This window comes from Phasianus colchicus, chromosome 5 (assembly GCF_987193195.1).
Source record: "Phasianus colchicus chromosome 5, bPhaCol1.hap1.1, whole genome shotgun sequence".
Classification (NCBI taxonomy): Eukaryota; Metazoa; Chordata; class Aves; order Galliformes; family Phasianidae; genus Phasianus; species Phasianus colchicus.
In genome coordinates this window covers 49,906,621-49,926,220 of record NC_143440.1, presented here as the reverse complement: position 1 = coordinate 49,926,220, position 19,600 = coordinate 49,906,621, and the positions used below count along the sequence as shown (strand labels likewise).

Sequence of the window (19,600 nt, the reverse complement as noted above, 5' to 3'; positions counted from 1 at the left end):
GTTTTCCATTAGGATTTGCAGGACTGCTGCCTGAAGTAGCAAGGAGTGGGGCTCATTAACTCACAGGGTCCTTTCTTGATCAATGCACCTTTGGCCTCAGGAACTCCTCTTTGTGAGCTGAGCCTTTGCTCAGCATTGTGTATTCAATGCATTGTGCCAGGTTTTCAAAGCTCTTCATGTCTTGCAGAGGGAAAAGCCAAATTTTCAGAAGTGGCCTAGAGCCACAGGGCTGTTGTCTCCTTGGATACACTCTCCTGGGTGTGCTCACTCTTCAGTAGACTAAGATTTTTTTCTTTTTTTTCCTCACCTATAGCCAGGCTCAGTCTGGCTAAGGTAGAAGCAACACAGGCTGGTTGCTCACAAAAAGGAGGGCAGGTGGTGGAAAGCAAAGCAATGGCAAAAGCTAAGAGAGCATATTAGGAGTTATCAATATATTCAGTTTTGATACAGAATCATTATACCTGGATAAAGGCAAAAGAAATATATACAAAAAAATCAGAGCATAAAGGAAAGCATGAAAGGTAGTTTCTCCTTTTCTGAATATCACCACATAACCACATTTTTAGGTTAACATCAGCATCTCCATGATAGTACTCCAGTCCAAGGCAGCAGCCCCCACCCATCAACCAAGCTTCAAATTGTTCCTCTGCCTTTTTTCTTTCACTTTCATTATTATTTATAGTAGGTGAATATATATAACAATATATGAGAAACCTGCCAAATATCCCACCAACAGAAGTGGTCTGAGAATTGAGTCTTTGGTAACAGTCCTCTTTAAGAATGAATCCAAAGAGGTGGTGAAGAATGTAGTAGCACAATTCCAAACGTGCTCTGTAGCAAAACCAGGCAATCTCCTACAAGAATGTAGGATTTAGTGCAGGTATATTTAAAGTTTGAGGACTACAGTGATCCCTCTGATTTTGGGATCCCTTCAATTTTTTTTTCTCCAGTATGTGTTCCTGCTCTGTGAATAAGTCTTCCAGGCATTACTGCAGCACTAGGGAATGCAGTAACACCTCAGTGATACATTTCTAATAATTTCAGTGAGCAATCATCCTTGCAGTGCTTTTATCTGCCTAACACCATATGCACCTGTATTTTGCCTTCCACTTTTACTGTCATAATTGACATTATTTTTAATTTTTCCTGAAGAGCAAAATACATTTCACTTATCCCGATCTCAGTAGGCTCTGTATGGGTAGGTGCTGCATTGAGTAGTTGCCCAAAATTCTCAGATCATTTCTGTTTTTGATTTTATCACTAAAATTGATACATTGCGCTCAACCTGAGGGAACTAGGCTTGCTTTTGCTAGTCAGGAGTGCCAAAAATGTGCCAAGTGCAGAGTCCTGCACAGGGCTAATATACAGAATTACTTAGAGTATCTTTAAGAATCAGACCTGATAGTACTGCTGCATGTAGGTAAGTGGCTGAATATATGTATATGTATATATATATTCTGTTCAAATTCAGTTTTAAATTCTGACTTCTATCCAGCAGTTCATCTCAGCAGTCGGGAGGCAGCAGCCACTGCAGTCCCTATAGAAACAACTAATCTTTTTTTTTTGCCCCTTTTAAGAGAATCGGACAGTGATTTTAGAAGTGGAAATTAACATCACTGTAACAGAAAGTTTGGGGCTGGTTGGATTTTACTGTCCAGCACAAACATACACAGACTTAACTTTTTATTTTGGAATTTCCTGTTTATCCTCACAAGAGGTGTGATAATACAATGGTTCTCTCATCTTCTCTGGTTTGATGCCATAATATTTTCCAAGAGATTATTGGATTTTAATCCTCTTTTAAAAGAAATGTCATGCATCTCATTCATGTTGGGATCTCATGCTTGTCAGTCTAAAACTTAGAAAGACAATTCTATTTTAAAACCCAGTTTTGTCCACTGCCCTTTGAAATACAGGAGATCATTTTTATAGTAATAATTTGAGAAAAAAATTTTGGCAATACACAAATAGCGGAGAATTAACCAGATACAGAATCTGTTCATATTATTAAATATTTGGGCCACTATACTTAAGCAACACTACAATAGCAATGAAAGAAATACATGTCCTTCTTATGGAGGAGCTGGGTGAGACCTATGTTTTTTGGTTTTCTAATTGAAGCCTGAAGAGAAGCCTTAACTCAATTCTTTTTCTGCATGTGTTTCATATTATCATTAAAATTCCAGTTGGGGCAGGGTATGGAGCTCTGTCTTTGAAGTTAGCTTAACCACTTGCAATGTGCTGCTTTTGTCTCCTCCTTCCTATTCACAGAACAGTTGAACAGAACAGAATCTCCTGTCCTGATGCTGCTTCACACCTTCCAGACGATCTCTTGGAATAGAGATTAACATACTCTTGAAATGGCTTTTCTCAGATTAGAAATGCAAATACAATTCCTACTTCCATTCTCCAAGATTAGAAACATCATCATCAACTCAGTCATACATTTAAAATACTGCTGGAGACAGCCACAAACTTAAATGAAGATGAATGCATTCTGCAGAAGTCCATTAGTAGAACTGTTTTCAGTGATTACAGTTAGAAGTAGGAGTTTGTAAGAAATCCTAGTGAAAAAGGGCAACATGGATTGCAGTTACACAGCAGCAGACTGATATCATAGGACTCTAAATTATGCATAGAGAAGCTGAGTCACCTGTCGTAGGAACATTTTAGCCTGCTGCATAATTCAGAAGCTTTTGTTCCTATAAAGAACACATTAAGGCTTTCAGTTTTAAACTTCTAACAGGTCTGTGGTCACTTGACAGTGATAAATAGTGACAATTAACATGTTGTACAGTTTAAATATCTCACCATTTGACTTCCATTTGTCATTTCCATTTCTCATGTGTCCTTTCATCCTCATGCCAGTGACCTGACATTGGGTCCACTCACTGATAGCCTTTCTTCTCACCAGGGCTGTTGTGAACTGACCCTTGTCACTTTCCCAAGAAAAACCAGACAGGCTCACATGGCCTTTTAGAGCTTGAAGAGATTTTCTGTAACATCCTTGGGCAGTTAACAGTAGAAATAATAACCATTCTTTAAACACAGGAATTACTGATTGCAATGCTTATAGCATGAGTTAAATGGATCAGCTAGGTGAATCGCAGTGTCTTCTTGCTGGTATGTAAAACCTACTGAAAAAACATGTTGCTTTGACTAGTTTGGCTAAATTATTTATGATTGCTTGGATTTTCACACAAGACAGATCTAGAGGACATAAAATCTGACATGGCACCTCATGCCATCTCTTAATTTGCATTTTGGTTAGCTATCAAATGGCAATTAAGACATTGCTTAGAATCCATTTCCTGTACTTAGCCTACTGGAAAATAATGAACTTTGAAAACATGTTGGAGTGGTAGGAAACATCCCTGTACCTCCCCAGGGTGCCTAGCTTTATCACCACAAGCAACATAGACTGTCAGGAAGTTTAAATGCAATGAAAGTTTTTCTCCTATTTACCAGTATTAAATTATACCTCAAGACATTAAGATGCTTTTTTCCTACAGTTAGAGCAAGTAAACTGAGGCAGAACCACACTGTAGTCTTGCTGAGCACTTTGAGCCTTTTTCTAGAGCTGCACTCTGGGTCTCAACAAGAGTTTCCCTATCATAGCAGGTTAGAAAAGGGGATTTTCACAGGCTTTGATCCAGAACTTGACCTCATCACCTTTTTGTCACTCCTATGACTTCTGCTGAACCTTGGGGCTAGTATAGAGCCATCCAGCTTCTCTGTCTAGCTATCCACTTACCTGGAGGTTGGCTTCTTGTTTGCCTCAGATACATTCATGCACAGGACAGTATTCATCCTTTTATTTTGCAGTGGCAGAGTGGAGCAGGCTGTTTGTTGAGATTCAAACCCAAAGCTAAAAAAAGAGAAGAGCCCTTTTGACAATTTTGCCTAAAACCTTGATACAAATTAACTATCACTGATGAGAAGCAGCACAGTTCTTCAGCCCCCTACCACACTAGCACATTTCTCTCAATGAACGGACCTTGGTAGCTGAAAAGCAGATTTTATCTCTACTTCTAACTTTTATTTTTTGACATGTAAATTAGATGTCAATACTGAAGTAATATGCAATATATCACTTGTGTAAAGGATGTGTCTGTCCTTCAGGTAGAACAATGTGAAAATTATAAAGAAAACAAAAGCCAATAGTTACAAACCAAGTGTTAAGGACAAAGCTAGACTAATTAGATGAAAAGCTTTCCCAGTTTTAAAATTATAGAAATACTATATGAAATATTTATGACCAACATGTGAAATGAAAGGTGAAAAAAAAAGGAAGGAGAAGCAGAGGACATTTCAAAAAGGGCCGGAAAGATGATCCTGGTAGCTACAGACCTATCAGTCTCACCTTGGTGCCAAGGAAAGTTATGGAACGGATAATCTCAGGAGCCATCATGGATCAATTAAAGAGTTGATTGCTTTTTCTTCCTTTATTTTTTCTAGAGAGATGTGCCTGAAAGTAAAATAATTAGTTAAGAGCAGTCAATATCTTTCATATAGAAGCTTCACTAGACAAACATCACAGTTTAAAAAAGGCATCTGTTTTGTTCAGGTGAGATTGAAAGTTCATTGCAGGCAGATTCTGTCTCTGATGCAGAAGAGTTTTTACTTTAAGCTGGTTGCCATCTAACTTCCAAACCCAAAGGAAACTGCAATGGTCAGCCATGTGTCTTAGGGAGTACTCTCACAAAAATACACTTTTTAAAAATTCAGCAGCCATCTTCCACATAAGAGTCCTAAAACCATTGGCTGAGCCAACTCCCAGCTTCATATTCCAAGCTACATTGAAAGTACATATTAATGTCTTCAGCTGATGTTTATTTTAAATGACTCTTGAATGTTGGGATAATTCTGAAAGTTTGTCTGTACTGATGTCCAAGATATCAAGGGTAGAATAGGGTAAATGGAGTTCACACAAAGCAGAAAGTGATTATTTATGAGTTTCAGTTACTGGAAAATTAAATCACAGGAATATGTATAATGGAATCTAACATGTTTTAATGAAAAAAAAGTTTTTAAAAAAACAGCATACTTTCTTTAGCAAAGTGAATCATATAGATATATTCAGACTTCAGTAAGAAAGTGCAAGTACCACTTGCATGATTCTCATTAAAAAATGATGCACATGCAATGTGCAATATTGATATTGCATGATGCAATATCAAAAACAGACAGTAGGTCAGCTACAAAATGATTGGAAACTACCTCCAGAAGAATTAACAGGCACCAGGGTATTTTTGTTTTAAAAATAAGTATTTTCAGAGTCATCAGGACAGCTCAGTACAGTTCTGAGGATTAATCAATGTTTCAGCTGAGTCCTAAAAGTAAACATGTAATTACTGTTGGTAAAATGAATTAAGAAAGATTTGCAACATTGTTAAATAGTGATAAGTAAGTCATTCAGAATAACTGGTACCATTCATAAGCTGTATCCATTCAGTCAAAATATGTTTCCCACAAACAGCAAGAAGCATACATTCTTTGGAGATGTTCATATCCAAACAAGAGGGAAGGGAAGGTGGAAGGAAGAGCCTCACTATGGAAAGCAGTAACAGGAAAAGTCAGTGACTCTGTACGTCAGACTGGTTATAAACTTCAACACCAGCTTCCAGCAGCATTCCACGACAAAAGTGACAAACATAGCATTTGTATCATCATGAAAATAGTGCATTGAGTAGAATGATGGTTTTGCCACAGTATCAGACAAGGGGAAATCCAGTTTTAGTGAATGAATTTCAGATATATAAATCTTTTACAGGGTGTTGAAAGTCACTCAAGTTGACTGACAGCTTAAGACTGAGAAGCAAAGAAGCTTGTTCAGCAAGATACTGGAGGAGCCCACTTGTTTAGCATGACAAAGAAATACTGATTTGTATCACTGTCTTCACAGGAAGGAAATATTAAATATCAGACTGCTTTTAATCAGACAAAACAAGAACAGCAACACTTGGGAACCAGATCTGTTTGAATGGGAAGGAGACAGGTGTCTGCAAATGCAGAGGCACAGATCTGCTGTTTTCCTTGGAAGTAGCACATACTTAATTTGTAGGGGTTTTCTCATCGAAACTTATATGGCAACATGTCACTTCTCATCAGTTTTATGTCTCAGCTCAATTCTTGCTAGGCACGTAATCTCTTCACATGGCTCTTCCCTGAGGCAGTTACAGATCCAGGGAAGTGCTCCAGTCATGAACTGCTGGGAAATACAGACCCAACTCATATCTCTGCTAAATGGGATTTGTATGGCTAGTTTTATGTATCTAAAAACTAGATGTCTATTTAGCAAGTAAACATCTGAATCATTTTTACCCTCAGCAAACTCCAAAAGCCTGAAACAGGCACCTTTGGAGAGCTATTCTCTGATCATCCTCAAAGTAATCACTATACATTGAGGAACTCATTCATGCTTTGAAGAAATCTCTGAGCTGAAAGAAGGAAGGCAGGCAGGTGACTAGCTTGTGCTTGGACTTACAAATAAGGGAAGGCCTGCCTTAGCCACTCCTAAAGAGTATACTATTATTTGTAAGCTGCTGTGAAAATAATACCTTAGAGGCTTAATATTATTAGGAGCTATGTGAATAGCTATGATAAATGCTATTGAGAAATCATGGTGTTCAAATTTTTGCAAAGCACTACGGTGAAAGAAAACTTAATCTTGAGATAATACAGGAAAATACTCAGACTGTGAGCTAAATTTCTGGATGCCACATGGAAATACTGAAGATACTGACACCATGTACTCTTAATGGCAAATAATGCTTATAAGCCTTCTTCTGAAACAAAGGTTGTCTTTTTTCCTCATATTAAGTGCTTCTTTTTCATCAGTCTGTCTTGTAGCATGGAAATAAAGTTTTGTCAGCACAGCTGGATAGATCTTGATAAAGAAGGATTTTATCAATGAGGACTGTGGAGTTACAGTATAATGCAAAATAGTTAAGGAGGCAAATGTAACTCTAGCATAGCTCTGAACTGGCAGAGAGGCCAGTACAGCCAATTCAAACCAGACATTAGATGCCTGTGGAAATCCACTCATGACGTGGAAGAAAGATGTTTGACATTTCTTTGACTGAAAAGTAGAGCTTCTCTCATCTATACAAACTCTGAAGACAACAATTTGAAGGACCACCCTGACTAGCAATGCAAAACACATACTGTGGTGAGTTTCCTGTCTGCTTGTAGGAGCAGATCCTTTCATAAAGATGTATCCTTATTTTATTTTCTTTGGATTTTATCCCAGTGCTTACACGGGGAGGAAATGTTGCACTTCCTTTATGGTAAAGCTTAATTGTATGCTGAGTGATCCAGTCTGCAGCCTCTACTTATATAAGTACAGCTTGTTCCTGAAACACTCAGCAGCAAAAACAGTGGCCCTGCTATGAGGATCAAATGTGACTATACCCAGCAAAGCCTTGTGTGGCCACACCATGCAGCAAACTCCAGCCTGCTGCTCCTGCACAGGCCTGCAAGGTTTATCAGCAATTCTGAAAAGCCAACGCTAAACTCATTTCAAAAAGCATTACAATAACCACCACCAAAAGAGTGGTGGTTTGTGCAGAAGGCTGCATCAGGAAGCAGATGAGACTTGAATAGCACATTAGCTGGGTTGGAAGCAAAATTCTGTCTTTGCTCAAGCGATTTACATAATGACTTTTTTCTCTTTCAGGCTTTTTTCAAACTAGTTATTTAATATAGTCATTACACTTGGTTTTGGCAGTTTGAACTGGACTTGTGCCAAAAAGGCACTGTTTAGCAGGGTCTGAGGTTGGATATTTGAGCAGAGCATCTTAGTTCAATTTCCCTTGCTCTGCCTTGAAAAGAGATTACAGGGATTTTCTCACAATGTTATTAAGGAGCTGAGATTGATTGGGAAAAAATAATTAAATTTCTTTATCCAATGTGATATTTTGCATAGTAAATAGCAGAGATATTTTTAATAAAAATGGATGAGCTGATTCACACAGAAAATACTCAAGTACATTATGATTTTTCCCTGTATTGTACTCACAATTTTTCGCCCAGCTTAACAAATCTTTCCAATCAATTTTCCATTTCAACAAGAACAAGAGCCCTAAATGTGAACTGGGATATTCAAGAGACAGAAGCCAGAAGCCTAGATGATAACAACAGGAGTAAGACCAATACCCTGATTACCCTGACGTCTGCTCAGAGAGGACAAGCACTGCAGGAAGGCAGAGCAGCCCACAACAGCCTGATCTGAGCCAGCCAGACATCAAAGAGTAGTGCTTGGGTGCAAAGCTGAGTCTGCACAAGCCTCATAGAATCATAGAAAAATCAAGTTGGAAGGGACCTATAAAGATCATCGAGTCTAGCTCCTGGCTCCATACAAGAATAGGTCTTGAGCAACTGAAATCTAGTAGAAAACTACAGAAGAAAATTCAGTCTTGCCACAGTAGTGCAATCAGTCAGAGCAAGTTTTTGTGTCAGGGAAATATGTTAATTCCCAAAAGAGAGCATTTAGCTAAACAGTTATTTTAAGACTGTAATTACATTCATTTTTCTTTTAGCTATCTAATTAATCAGAAAAAAAATATCAGAAGGTGACAGGAAACTTGAATTTAAAAATTCCTAGAGCAGAACAAAGTATGGAAGAGCAAAGTACCATTAATAGGCAACCTTACTTTTGTTTTGCTGGGAAACTCTCATTGCTTAGGTAGTTAATTCCAACTAGAATGTATTTGCATATTAAAATTATTAGCAACTAATACAAATGAATGCAAGATTCCAAATCCAGAATTCCCCATTTGCTTTCCTAGGCCATTTTACTTCTATACTCAGAGAAATTAATGCATTTTTTTCTTTCTGGTCCATTTAAGTAGAGCCCAAGCAGCAACCTGTTTCCAGCAATTCCTCCATTGCCATAAATGAACTTGTGTGGCTAGAAATTTGAGCACTAAATAGTCAGTAGAGTGACAGTGGTGAACATACCACACATGGTCTGAAGTAATGGTACTCCTCATTTTATGTCCATTCACATAATAATTCTTTTTTCATTGAAAGATGTTAATTTTTATCACTAATAGCTCAGTTGAAATTGATCTTTCCTTTATTTTCATTTTACAATGATTATATAATTATTTTTTATTATCTGCTAGATAAAATTACGAAATAGCACTAAAATAAAAAACTAAACTATGATAACAGCAGAAAATCTAGACCTTTTCTGAGTCAACCCTAGCCTCATACAGTTGTTGCTTCCTTTTTACTATGTGTTCATCATAAGAAAGGCCTGTCATTTTGGAATGATCTTGTTGCCACTATCTTCTCTGAGTGGAAGAACTCCAGTATGACATTGATTTTTTGCAATAGGTAAGGCTTCAGGCACAAGATTCATCATCAACATACTTTCTCTGACCTCCAAAGGAAAGTGAGAATATTAAAATCCTTAATATCCATCAATTCGTCTCTGAGGAATACAACTTTGCCTGTGCCCTTGGCAGCATGAAAACAGAAAAACACTTTCAATAAATATCTACTATACCATAGAACAAATATAATGAATTTGTCATTACTCTTTACTATAATGTAATAGCATTCCTAAAAGTCAGTATGAAGAGGAGTTGAGACAAGGATGAATGTCCTGAGGATTACTGCAGTGGGAAGCAAAGATGAGGCAGAGTCACATTCTGAAGTGTTGTCAGGATGCTGCCATAGACTGCTTAAGTCCCAACAGGCTCCTGTCACTTTGGTTGTAACTTGGCAAAAAACTACATAATAAATTAGCAAAATATTTGATTCTTTTTCTCTAGTTGTTTGTAACAATGTACATTCTTAAACTTTGGTTTCAGTGAGTCTATAGGTGAACAACTCATTTGGATACTTATTTTTGTGTTAAAACAAGATTGTTATGCAAAGAAGGAAAATGGAAAATGCAAGAGGCATCAAATGGTGCTATCAAGCAGTCATAGAATCATTAAGGTTGGAAAAGACCTCTGAGATCATCTAGTCCAACTTTCAACCCATCCCCACCGTGCCCAAAAACCCATCTCTCAGTGCCACGCTTAACCTTTTCCTGAAAACCTCCAGGGATGGTGACATCACCACCTCCCTGTGAAGCCTGTTCTAACAATAATCAGTACTGAAATCTATTCCCCAAGGTTCTTGTCACAGTTTTCTCATTTATTGAAAAGTCTGTTCACCATTCTTATTTCTTGTTCTCGTGTTGTCAGCTCAGGACTTTTATTACAGTTTCTGCCCATGGGTGCAAGTGAGTGTGAGTAGTGATATCTGTAGCTAGGCTCTGAGCTCACATGTAAAAGCACACAGCTCCAAACCGTTCATAAATGCACACACACACAAACCCATTATCTGTCATAACAAGGAGATCTTCAGAGCAGAAACTAACATGCAGTAAAGCTTAAGAACATGAATTTGCTGCAGAGAATATCCAGTCATGTCTGCAAATCTAAACCATATTTCGCTTTTTTATGAGTCAATTGATAAAACATATGTTATGCATATGGTCTATGGGGAAGCTTTGTAAATAGAACAGATGTTAACTTTAAGAGTAAGAATAAGGAAAAAAAAAAAAAAAAAAGGTCTTTCCATGATTATTTCTCATTCTTGTTTCACTTACTTTCTTGGATATGCCTCTGAAGTAATCACCCTGCCAACATCCCAGTTTCCATTTTAGATTCTGCCAGCAAGCTAAGAGGTCCCTTGGTTCATACACTTAATTTCGAAGTTGTGCCTTGACTGACACAGAGTATGATAAACCTGGATGGGAAGAAGAGTTCAGATAAGCTTGAACTAAGCACACTAAGCATCCTCTGCAGCTATGAAAAGCTTCCACATCTGGTGGGACAGACTATTGAGTGCTCTTCCAGCCTTCAGTTCTCCATGGGATGAGTGCTTTTCTGTCTCACCACAATATAAGAGATGCACTGACAGATTCTATAAAGCAAATACATCCTCCCTCATCACTGAAATACTGCCTCTGAATAATCACTGAGAACGCACAGAGCATCTGAGTGCCCTTTCTTTGTGACAAATAACATTCTCATTTCACATCCCTCATTATTAGTGTAATTATTAGTGATTATTAGATGCTGCTGCACTGACTCCAGAAGACATGCATTCACACGTACCAAGACTAACTTGGAGTCTCTTTGAAATCTTGACATATTCAACACATACATATTCACTATTTTACTGGGACCTACAGATTTATTAATTGTACATTAAATCCTCTTTGCATAATAAAAACATTTGCTTCTATGGCAGATGTCATTATTTGCTAATAACAGAATATGAAAATGTCAAATATCTTAAAAGAACAAATTCTTTTTCCTATCACATCAGTCATATGAGGCACGGCGGCCATAATTTCTCACAAATCTCACAGAACTCATAGAATAGTCAAGGTTGGAAAGGACCTCTTGGTCCATCTTCTCCAGCCCCTGCTCAAGCAGGGATAGCCACAGCAGGGTGCCCAGAAACATGTCCTGGTGGTTTTTGAAGGTCTCCAAGGAAGAGACTCTTCTTTCTCTCTGGGCAGCCTGTGCCAGCACTGTCAGTAAGTAAGCACATTATTTACAGTAAAATAAATGACTGCTTCTTGATGTTTCAGATAGGAACTCCAATGTTTCAATTTGTGCTTATTTTTACTTCTTGTCCTATTTTTGGGCACAGCTGAAAAGGGCTTGGATCTCCTCATATATTTATGCATAAAGATGAATTCCCTCCTGAGACATCTCCAGGTTGAACAGGCAGCACTCAGCCTTTCCTCACACGTGAGGTACTCCAGGTCCTTAATCATCTTTGCAGCCCTTAGCTAGGTTTCCTTCAGTGGTGCCAGGTGTCGCCCGGACTGAGGACCCAGAACTGGACGCAGTTGGCATGATCTGTGCTGAGCAGAGGGAAGGATCACCTTTTTGATTTGCTCACAAGCCAGGATAACACTAGCCGTTTTTTGCAGCAAGGGCACATTGCTGACCCATGTTCGGCTTGGTGCCTACCCAGATCCTTTCTGCAGAGCTGCTTTCAGCTGGGATCCCCCCCATCATGTCCTGTTCCTCCCTCATATACTTTGCTTTGTTGGACTTCATGAGCCCATTTCTCCCAACTGTTTAGGTCCCACAAACAAAGGGCAAAACAGCCCTCTGGGGTATCAGCCTCTGCTAACAGTTTGATGCCTCAGAAGCTGCTGGTTGGTTTTTTGTTGCTGTTGTTGTTGTTTGTTTTGTGGGTGGGTTTTTGTTTGTTTGTTTTTTCATAGGATGATTCCAATGGGATTATAGAGTGTGGCCATAAGGTAAAATAAACAAACTTTTTGTATCAAAAGATGGTGACTGGTGCTTGGTGAAACAACACCGAGATAACAATGTTACCCCGGCCTAAGAAGGTGGGAAATTTCTGATGTAGAAGGGAAAAGAATGGAAGGGGAGAGTGAAAGGAAGAGCAAAAAAGTTCTGCCTGTATTCCACATAAAAACCTTGCAGGAAACATCCATCCGTCAATGTCAAGAACCTAGGGATAGGATAACTGTGCCACTTTGGTGGTATTTGTAACAGAACATCTCTCCCTCTTTCTGTCTTTCAAGTGTTACTTATTAAGAGGCATTTCCAAAGGAATGCTGCTAGCTAGCCTTCATGTTTGATCACTGCTGTGACTACTTATTCTCATGATAGCACTGAAATGCTATCCAATGAAATGTTCTTTATAGGAACATCAAGAAGAGATTTACTTTGCCATGTTTGAAAAGGCTGACATGTCCATAGAGCAGTACTGCTCATTTGCAAAACTGAGACTGATTTCTAAAGGTCTGTACACATACCAAAGCTCCCACAGGACAGCAAAGGAGACAGCAAACAGCCTGGCCCTGATCGAGAGGCTGACATCACTATACTGCAGAACATTCTGCCACTGAAATACAGAAAGCACTGAAGGGATACTAAAACATTACCAGTGAGACAACAGTTTTATCGCATCTTATCCATTTGTGCTAAAGGACTGCAGCAGGAGCTTTTGTGGATCCAGTAATACACACACACACACAAACCCACAAGGAAATCCTTCCATTTGTCCCATTCCAGAATATGATTGTCTATAAAGTATTTCATGTTGTTTCGTCCTATCAAAACTCCTTCCACCCCACTTACACCATTAATAACAGATACAGAGACCAGACAATAAGGGTTTTTAAAGTCACACCTTACATTTTTCTGGATCTCTAATTATATGAGGGGTATTTCAACTATGATATATTCAAAAAAACAAAGTTCTGGGAGATCTTTGTAAATTGAGGGATGATCAATTAACAACCACGTGAAATTTAACAAGAGCAAGTGCCAGATTCTGCACCTGGGACAACCCTAGCTATACGTGCAGATTGAGTAACAAGAGGTTGAAGGGAAGCCCTGCAGAAAGGGACCTAGGGGTTCTGCTGATAGCAAGCTTAATCTGAGCCAGCAGTGTGCCCTGGCAGCCAAAAGGGCCAACCGTACCCTGAGGTGCACCAGGCTCAGCACTGCCAGTGGGTGAGAGGAGGGGTTGTCCCACTCTGCTCTGTGCTGTGTGGCTTCATTGGTGGTTATGTCAGGTGGGGGTTAGGGAAAGGCTCTGCCCCAGAGGACAGTGGACATGGAATAGGCTGTCCAGGGTAGTGGGCATGGCCCCGAGCTGCTGGAGTTTATGAAGCGTTCTGACAGTGCACCCAGACATAGGGTTTGGATTTGGGGTGGTGCTGTATGGAGCCAGGGGTTGGACTTGATGATCCTTATGTGCCCCTTCCACCTCAGAACAGTTTGATCCTATCATTTGATCCTTTTGGAAAAAGCAAGTACCTCAGGAAGGATCTGAGCAGGAGGCAACAAGGCTCATGCTAAACACAGGGTAGGAGCAAAAGCCACGAGCATTTGATTCCCGAACATCAATCAGAGTTGTGCACTGCTGGAGCCACCCAGCAGTAAAAATTTGGTCTGACTCAGACGTGGGCACATGATTGCGGTTCTGGTGAATTAGTCACTGTGCACTGTACTCTCTTATGCTGGCTCTGTGCTGGGGAGAAGGCCAGGGCAAGATGCACTGAGCTGACTCAACAAAAATTTCTGAACAAAGACCCAAAGCATTTTGGATCACACTTCAGGAGTCCTCAGCCCAGCTGCAAGCTATTGGCATCTCAATAACCCCATTAACTTGATCCGCTCCTGAGTTTTAAGGGGCAGGTTGCTAGCACCTGCAGAATAGAGAGCAGTGCCAAAAGAGAGAGGAGAGGTCACTAGCACTGCAGCATCTAACAGCAAGCATCTAATAGCTGCCAGGCACAGAGGTCTGCAGAAGGTGGTTATAAGTAAAATAAGCATTTCCATTTGTAACACATAATCATAGCATTGATATTATGATTCCTGTTCTCCTTCCATCCCACTCTATCACTTATCCTCACTGCTGGAAAAACGACTGTCAGACTATAAATGGAGAGCTCTAAGTTGCAGCTCCCAGTAGTCCTTTCAATGCAGTGATCCAACACTATCATGCCATATCTGCCAGATGCACTGTGTTTGGGGAATCTCAGGGTTAAGCCTTTGTGTCATTGCTGTCTCAGGTGCACTGCTGTAACCCCCTTGCATGAAGCCCTGAACTTTCAAAGTTGGGACCACCAGGACACAAAGTACGGTCAATGTGCCAAAGCCTTTCAGGGTTCTGTCCATCCTTAAGCTATCTCGTTTTGCTGCAATATGATGTAGTCCTTGCTTATGTCAACAGCACTTGTAAGAGAAAGATGCTAACACACACTGGTGGAGAGCACTGGAGTAGCCATTCTTTCTCATTCCCCTCCCTCCACAGCACTACAGAGCTAGCTGTGATTTGGCATCTATCTCCTGACATAGAGAATATACGTTTGAACTGAGATGAATTCAACAAATATATATACATATATATATACAGACATATATATATATATATATATATATATATATATTTTATGATATTCAGTCAGGTACAAATTCTGGGAGAAGTTAGCCCAAAAGCTTCAGTAACTGAAATAAAATGAAACCATAATTCAGTCAATTCAGTATTATGTAATGCAGTGAAAAAATACTGTTTCCAAAGCCTGAATCTGCTGTTCTCTCTGTGCTGGAGCCTATAAATCTTCAAATAGACAATCTTGCCTGAACAGTAAAGTATATTAAGCCAAGTAAAGTTTGGTTTGGTTAGACAAGAGCAACGCTCATTGAAATCAGACCTAGAGCAAAAGGAGGTCCTACAGATCATCTGCCCTGGCACTGACAACAACTTTTAATTCAAGGATTGATAAAATCTTCAATACAAAGAGTTATTTGGAAGATTAACTCCATACTCAGTGGACCTGGACCCCTTAAAAGCATGAAACAACTTAGAAAACAGAACAGACATCTTCTTCCTAAGTATTTAGGTACCCAGAGGTGCCAACGTAGCACTTATCTACCTCATTACACAGCTAAATACATTTGTGACTGTAATCTCCAGTCACTCTGAAATTTTTAGAGGTGCACAGATGTCTAGGAGGTTTACAGTGTGCCTAGCTATTTAGTTCTCATTAAAACCAATGATAGCTAGGACTTCATGTAAAACCACATCTATCTGCCTAATTAAAAAACATAGCCTCTAAGATCATGCACCTTGTTCAAACCAGTGAGGCTGGAGCTCCTGCGAGTTCTCCAAGCTATGCTTTGGTTTTCAATGACAGTCCCCAGGCAACCTGCAGGAGCTCTGGTGAGGTGGTCAGAGAGCTTGGCAACAGGAGAGATTCGAGCCTGAATCAGCCTCCAGGAGCAGGAGCAGATTGTCCCTAGAAAATAGAAGCATTAAAATAGGGTGACATTAAAAATGATATTAAAATAAGTTAGGCCAGACCTTCACAACAACACATCAATCATATTTCCACTGTTTATAGCAAGCTATGGGCTCACTTAGACCATTTTAGAACACATTTTTCCTTAAACAGCAGCTTAAGATGAGTTGCCACTTCTAATTTGATCACTCTTCTTTAATGTATCTTGGTGCTTTGCATCTAGATAATTAACTTTGATATTCATTTGGTAACTTCAAGGCACAAACTCCCATTGCTGTCAGCTATTTGACAATACAGACCATGGGCTGATAGAAGACTTCCACGTGATTCTGGCAATACTGCATTTTGGAAATTTCAGTAGCTAATATGATCAGCCAGCTGGAGGAAATCTTTCACAAGTTACTCCAACGATTTGAGAATGGAAATTGTGACTGCGAATTTGCCACTGGAGTGATTTCCTAAAACGAAACAGATGTACACTGAAGTTTACCCTCATTTCTGTTCTCATCGTACTGCTCCTTTCTAAAATAATCCTCTAGAAAACTGGCAAACCTTTTTATTGTGGTCTTGCGCAGCACAGAGAACAAGGCAGTTGCCTTGATCCCAGGCAGGACACACAGAAGCTACCATACAATTTAAAAGTAATGTAAGTCTAATAGCAGGGTTATAAATGATCGTTACAAAATATTTTTATATTTTATATATAAAATATATATAGAATATTTTTTAGGTATGAGGTGGCATAATAAATACAGCAATACAAAGATGGGACAGAAGGGGAGGGCCAGGGGCACTTCAATTTCTTGCTAAATTCTTTGCCTTTATAATGAAAGGTTACATTCTACTGGTAACAAGATTAAATTGGTGAGCAGCAAAAAAATTTGAATCAGATTCTTCTCTTATCCCACAGTGATAAGAGAAGGTCACCTTCTGCTAGCACACGCTCTAACCCTGGAATCAGACAAACATTCATCTTAAGAAATGAACAGACAGGACTTCTAAAACAGTCGGGATAGTCAACGGAAAAAAAAATTGGCTCAGCCACAGCTACTTTCATTTTTAAATACTGTTCTTCTTCCATGTCATCGAGTATGGGAGTTAATGGCATAACTTAAACATTCTTGTAGCAAAAGCCAGAGCAGCCCAAGCCCCTTCGAGGTAAGAAAAAGGAGTGTAGTGAACGAGGAACAGCTGAATCTCAACTGAATCCTTTTTCAGAGGCTAGCTAGAGCGTTATATGGTGGTGCTTAGTGTGAGATTAATAGAAAATAGCAAAAAAGTAGAAATAAAGATGTATTGATCTGTTGTGCTTTTCCTTAAGTTTGAGAATGAGATCGAGATTTGAGTGTTTGAAATATTTTGACAGTAGGAAAAATACTGACTACTCTATTTTCTACACAGGGTCAACATTACGAAGAAGAAAAGCGGGCTTTGAGCCATGAAATAATTGCACTTAATAATCACTTAATAGAGGCCAAGGTGACAATAGATAAGTTGTCAGAAGACAATGTAAGTATTTAATTATGAATACATCTTCAGACTATGCTCACTAATAAATTACACTATGCACTTCCTATGCAATTATAGGAATTTCTTATTGCTTACATTAAATGTAACTGCCACCTCTATAGTTAAAATCCTTATCTGATGCTCCTGCCATTTTGTAATTCTGACTGTTGTCTGGTTACAGAAACTTCACCGATTTTTTTTCCCTTGTCTAACCTAAAACTGATGAGAAAGTTATTCTAAGAAATAGCAATGTTTCCACAATTAGTTTACCATAGGTTCCAATCTAGCAGACTGGTAGAAGCATATTCAGACATGAAGTGTGGACATGTCTTCATTGCAGATTCTTCACAAAGCCTGTAGGCACATGATAGAGCCCTCCATTTCCCACAGTTCCTGTGATCTTTTAGTCTTTGCTCATTGACATGGAATGCCCAGCATGAGCGAGCTCTACGATTCATAGGTAGGACTGATGCAGCCTGGTTACTCTGATTGCCAGGTTTTCCCCAGATATGGTTCACGCTTTCCCTTCCTCTGTGAAATTAAACAGGGAATATATTTTGTGATTATCATCTTGCATCTCATTAAACATTACAGGAACCCTGCATGTGTTCTGCAATTGGCAATGAGACTCATGAAAATCCTTCCATGAACAAACCTAACAAAGTCAGTAAAGAAACATTTAGTTCATTATTTTGTCATTCCTTAGACACTTAGTAAAAAAAATAGAAAAATCAGCTACAGAAGATGTTTTTATTATTGCTCATTCTTCAACATACTACATTCTCTCTTCCCATATTTCATATGAAACTCCTAGTCATAGCAGAAGGCATCTGATCCCATTAATTGTTGATGTGAATTATGACAATTTCATTAACCACTTTCCAATGGAAACAAAGAGTTCACAATCTGATCTCCTTTTACAGAAACTGTGTTGAAACAGCCATTGCTTCATAACTCTAATATCTATAGCTAAATGAACCTGATAAATGCAACAGGCTAACTTTAGGTTTAAGAAGTACAGGTATAAGTCTGGACTAATTCCAGCTGAAATCAGTAGTTATTTCAAATTTAAAATGGAAAAAAAACAGGGAAGCTTTCCCAATATGTATTCATGCATTTACTATTACTTCATGAAGTCACATTTAAGTCTACATCTGAAGAAGAGTTTTCAATATTGATAGTTTTTAAAAAGTAGCTCAGACTGACCCAGAATAGAATGTACTCTCCCTCAAAGACAGAATTACTGTGAAACACAGTGATTATTATTTTACTGCCCAAGAACATCAAAAAACAGTACTACTTCTTCACAATTCATCTCAATTCACAGCAAAAAATTCTGCCCTTCATTATGCAGCATCTTTAGTGACGCTTTAGTGAAAGTAACATTCCAATATTCAAAATAAAGAACTACAAAACAGTCATTTAATACTATGCAAGAATAGACTGTGTCAAAGTGAATAGTGAATTCTGAGAAAATGCGCTTTTCTTGCCAACATTTCTTCCTCCTCCAGCTTCTTCCAACCATATTTCTCCCTGCTCCTTTGATGGACATGTAAAATTATACTTTTGACACAAAAATATATTTTAGATCATGAAAAAGCTTTTGGAATTTAGTGTTGATTACTGCTCTAGATGCCATAGATGTGGCTCATCACCACCTAGGTAAATAGGCATAAAGTCACTCCAGCCAGCATGTCACTACATATTGAGAACAAAGTACATGTGGCACATCCAACCAGTAAGAAATTTTTTGTTGTAATTTTTAAAGTAGCTAAAAATAGAATCAGAAATGCTTTTCATACTCTCCATGGCAACCACTTCACAGAAACAGAGCCTCACTGCCTTCAAAGAAAGGATTCAATTCTGGAATGACTTCATTTTCATGTGCCATAGGGGAACTGGAGAACTTGTCTATGCTATACATTGTACAGCAAAACCGTATGTGCTTAATGTGCATGTAACACATCAGAACCAAGCACACATGCAACAGATTTTGCTTCCAAAATAAATTCTTGGATTCCTAGTGTTTGCATCTGTTTTCAGGAGTAAAGATAGTGTGTGCTGACATGAAATATAAGACTTACATAAATGAGATCTATCTCCTCTGTAAATTTAAGGCAGAAAACATCATATATAAAGCTCACGCAGACACAGACACACACAGACATCCATGTACATAAAAGTATCTAAGGACCCTTAAATACAAAGGTATAAATCAACTAATGATCACAGGAAAAATGCTGTTACTGGCCACATGCCTCGTGGACTCCCAGCAACATCTTGTTG

The 19,600-nt window shown here is 38.8% G+C and overlaps 1 protein-coding gene across 7 annotated transcripts in view; it reads left to right on the top strand.

Annotated features, from left to right (window-relative positions):
* BEGAIN (brain enriched guanylate kinase associated) overlaps positions 1-19,600 on the top strand; it is a 148,222-nt gene that overhangs the window by 122,293 nt on the left and 6,329 nt on the right. For all 7 annotated transcript variants that reach the window (XM_090141618.1, XM_090141615.1, XM_090141617.1 and 4 more), the window contains one exon: positions 17,207-17,314. In XM_090141618.1, the coding sequence (XP_089997744.1) occupies positions 17,207-17,314 (108 nt within the window). The remainder of the gene's footprint in view (positions 1-17,206; positions 17,315-19,600) is intronic.